Raw genomic sequence first — 4,324 nt, forward strand, 5'->3', positions numbered from 1 at the left:
TTAATGCATTAAACTTCTACTCCACTACAATTAGGAATATTTACTTCACTACATTTATCTTAGAGCTTTAGTCATTAGTACATTCACAAATGTAACATTTACGAGAGAAAATGTATTTGTGAAACGAATAAGCCAAATGCTTAACTAGTCTTAATAGGCAGTGTGTTTTAAATATATATATTATATTTTTCTCTCAATGTTAGTATAATCATTCAAAAATTGTTTGAATACTCGAGAGAAGGCTGTTCATTGATCCAATGTTTGGTTTGTAAAAATAGTATGAAGTGCCACCCAAATTACCCAGAGCCAAAAATGACATTTTGATTTCATTTGAAACTATTGGAGGAAAGTGTTCTGTACAAACATCTTTGTTAACTTAAGCCGTCAGATAAAGCACAAGAAAAGATTGCAATAATTAAGTCCAAGAAGATAGTGGTGTTAATACCGCAACATTTAAAGAAGACAACAGAAGCAGTGAGTTCACTTTTTATTTGTATTTGTTTTAGTACAACAGTTCAAGTCACTGTTTTTATATGGAGGTGCCTAAGTGTATTGCCCGTGTGCATCCCATATAACACCCCTCCCCCTCCCCAAATTCAGTCAAGATGGCGACGTCTTCCAAACCTGGCATTTCAATTCACAGCAAGACATTATGTGCTTTAACCCAACCCAATAGGTTTTACAAAAAGCCAAGAATCAGCTAACTAGCAAAGCTTCACACAAACACTGAGTGAATAACAGCAGACGCCTCGATGTTAACCTTTTGCTACTTTTTTTATTTTTAATATACAGTAAGTGCCGAGAACAGGTGTAGTTCACAGAAACAGTTTGCAAAACTCACTATGAAATAGGCAGGGATAAAAGACCTATGCATAGAAACATGCTTTCCTTACAAAAGGATAAGTACACTGCTAATTTTCAAAAAGGGTAGAAGCTGCACCGACAAGCTACATATCAAATGGAATAGACATGAGGGCGGGGGGGAAATGATCCACATGTGAAACTAGCGCAAATACACTCATAGCAGGAGAATTGAAAATTTCACAAAGTACTTGAATTTATTTCAAAAAAGTTGGGAGGTGAACACAACAAAAATACTGGCCGAACGAAAAATAAATCAATCTTTGGATACGTAAAAAACCCTATACACGCTCCTGTGTGAAACTCAGTCCTCAGTGCCTTCTTTGGTTTCCTTGTTCTTTCGCACTTCTTCCAACTTCTTGTCCTATTTTTAAAAAAAAAGACGGATGGTAAGTTACAACACACCTGGAAGAAATAAATGGTGCTACTTTATCGATTTAAACACTGACCTTCTCCTTGAATTTATCATTCATCGCTGCCAAAAGTGCTGTGCGGTTCTCTTTGTTGGCCTCCATCTTCTGATTCAGCTTCTCCTCTGCTATCTTACTGAAGTTGTTGTTCTCCTCCATAGCTTTCTGTAGCACCTCCTTTTCATGCTCTCGCTTCTCAGCTAAGTGCTTCAGAACCTCGGCTTCATGGTTCTGCAAAAAGATTAAATGTTGCATCAGCCACAACCAGCCTTCAGATGTGAATCAGACGTAATGCTTTCAGATTCAAACAGCTGATAGTATATTTAATTAATCGTTTCTTACCTTGCGTCTCTCCTCTGCAGCGTCCAGCTTCCTCTGGATTTCCTCCAGCGACATCTCCTTCTTCTTGGGCGGAGACAGGGGGAATTCTCCCTTGGGATCAGAAGCAGCGAGGATCACCTCGAAGGCTTGGCCCGAGGCGCGTTTGTCCAGCTCCTTGACCAAGAACTCTGAACACACACACGGTAGAAATAGATTTAGACACAATAAACCATAATTGGGCAACCATTCACATTCAAATCTAAAGATAATGTACCTTCAGCGGCTGCCATCTTAAGAGTGCACTGCAGGTGAATTAACCTAAAGAGGAAATATTAAAAAGAAAGGTGAGATCATTGCTATAGTAGTCTCTGGTGCATTTATAGTACATGAGCGAACTCTAGTGGATGTTTTACACCAGTCCCAATGCCATTTACAGCAGACCGTATACACTGCCGCCAACTGAAAACTCACCCGATTCGCTTGTACAATATGAAAAAAAATGTATGCAGCAGCTCTTACAATGGTCTGGCTTGTTGGAAGTACCATACTTATTATATGATGCTTTGGACAAAAGAATCGACTAAGTCATCTACAAAAGCTGAAAATATATATTTTTTTTTAAAGGCACAGTGGCGACACCATGCGGCCGTCTGCAGAACTGCAAGCAACCACCGCCCATCCATCCACAAAAAAGCATGTCTGCAACACCATTGTTTATCTGACTTGTGGCAGCAGCGACATTAATACCAATCTGAAGGCAAGGCACCGCAGTGACTAGCACTATCAGACATGAAGGAAAAGGGGCAGGGCTTTTCAAACGTTAATTGCTAATGCGCTAAACAAGTCGCTGAAACAAAAGGATGTGTGGGGGGCGTGGGCACGGCTGGCAGTGCCAGGTGCAGACAGGCCTGCAGTCAGAATAAAAAACAGCCAATATGCAGCATCTGAAACGGGATTAGTGGGCGATGAGCTGGCGGAAAATGCTCATCAGGAGCACCTGTTCCTGCAGTATGTGTGTGAGCAGCAGGAGGGGGGGGCGGGGGGGGGGGGGGAACACACACACAGCAACAGGATAAACATGCGGGGCGTGATTGTCTGCATAAATGTGTTCAAATGCAATGTCAGCGATGTCATTTGTTAAGTTATTGGTACTTGTTGGCCCAATGAAATGTAATGTAATTTAGGGAATGTTACTCGAACGATAAGCAGAATCAGATGAATGAAACGACCCCTCCCATAATTGTTCTTAAAGGGTGCTAACTAGCTCATATTACCTTTTGGATGCACGTTTTCTGCATCAGTATAAGGACATACAAATGCATTAATCTTACATTTATTAGAAATGATTGAGGTTGGTGAATGCCCACACCTTGCTTTCCCAAATTGACACCATTGTTTGGATTTAATTAGCTCTTGAAATGACTAAATATCTTCACTAATGATCATTTTAAATAATTTGTTTTAGATTTAGTTAGCATTGTGGTCTCATTAGCTCAGGAATGACACGCAGCATCAAACAAAGGCGCTTTTGACGAGCAGCTGCAGACAAAGACGCCCTGATGGCAGGTTCACTCCCACAGAGAATCCCCAATAACCAGGCTTTCCTTACATCAGTGAATGGAAAACTGATAGAAATGTGACTGCTAGCTTACCAACAAAATCACAGACATGAAATAAGTCTTCAAAAAAAAAAACGACCTCGTCTGCAGCCATGTCTGTGCCAACTGTGCCACCATACAAATACCTCCAACCAGCCCACATAAAGTAACGATAAGCAACAAAAGAGCTGCAGAAAATCCAACATGCTGCCCAAAAATACAAACTCCAGCAAAAGCATCAAACCTGTCTCGCATGGGGTTTCTTTAAAACATACAAAATATAATAATATTTGTACTTACAGACTAGGAAAAACACAGTCCTGGCGAGTCTTTAAAGATGCTGTCACACCCTCCTTCAGAAGCTTTGAACTGTGTTCCTCTCGTGCTGATCACCGCGAGCTCTGTGCTCCACCAAGCCATGCGCGCGTTAATAAAAGCACCAGCGCGAGTGTCGTCACCTCAATTCTCGTCTTTCATTGGCTGCTCGCTCACAGGGGATACTGGGAGTTGTAGTTTTGGGGGATTTTGACTTTGAGACAAATTGATTAATCGTGCTTTTTAGTTACAAAAGAGGGCAAGTCGAGTGAGGAAGCATTTGTGTTTTGAAAGATGTTACTGTCTTGAAACGTTTTTTAAAGGTGTTATTGTAAAATGTATTTCTAATTGTAGTAACTAACCAAAACCCAAAGGTGCTAGACTGCCATATTAAGTCCAGTATGATGAAAAGTGTTGATTTAATTTTAATTTGTGATGTCTTGATTTATCAATGCATCATTATATCAAAACACTGGACGAGTAGGACAGGGTGCTCTTTCTATGTTATATTAATATCTTTATGGAAAGCAGTTTGTACAAAATATCTTGCAATTGTGAGGGTTATTGTTTCCTCTTACAGTGATTTTTAGTTATTATTTACACACATGGCCTAATGTAGTTGATTTGGAAGTTTGGATTTCTGAAGTTGTTTTATTTGTCATGGCTATGTAATTTATATTATGTATACAGGGCATTATTTGCATCTATCTATCTATCCAACAATTGAAACAAAAAACGTTATTGTGGAAAACCATGTCATTGATTAATAAAGCCACAGAGATCCTAAATAATGCTTAAACAAGAAAGGCAGGACGCAAG

At 39.8% G+C, this 4,324-nt stretch overlaps 1 protein-coding gene across 1 annotated transcript; it reads right to left on the reverse strand.

The window, feature by feature from the left end:
• Positions 1-755: 755 nt before the first annotated feature.
• LOC117559925 (stathmin-like) lies at positions 756-3,608 on the reverse strand. Its single transcript, XM_034236648.1, has 5 exons — positions 3,491-3,608; positions 1,867-1,910; positions 1,614-1,780; positions 1,311-1,502; positions 756-1,225 (listed from the first exon to the last, which is right to left on the reverse strand). The coding sequence occupies exons 2-5, from the start codon at positions 1,880-1,882 to the stop codon at positions 1,166-1,168; spliced, it is 435 nt and encodes a 144-aa protein (XP_034092539.1). The 5' UTR covers positions 1,883-1,910; positions 3,491-3,608; the 3' UTR covers positions 756-1,165.
• Between the last annotated feature and the right edge of the window lie 716 nt (positions 3,609-4,324).

Source organism: Gymnodraco acuticeps, unplaced genomic scaffold, assembly GCF_902827175.1.
Source record: "Gymnodraco acuticeps unplaced genomic scaffold, fGymAcu1.1, whole genome shotgun sequence".
Taxonomy (NCBI): Eukaryota; Metazoa; Chordata; class Actinopteri; order Perciformes; family Bathydraconidae; genus Gymnodraco; species Gymnodraco acuticeps.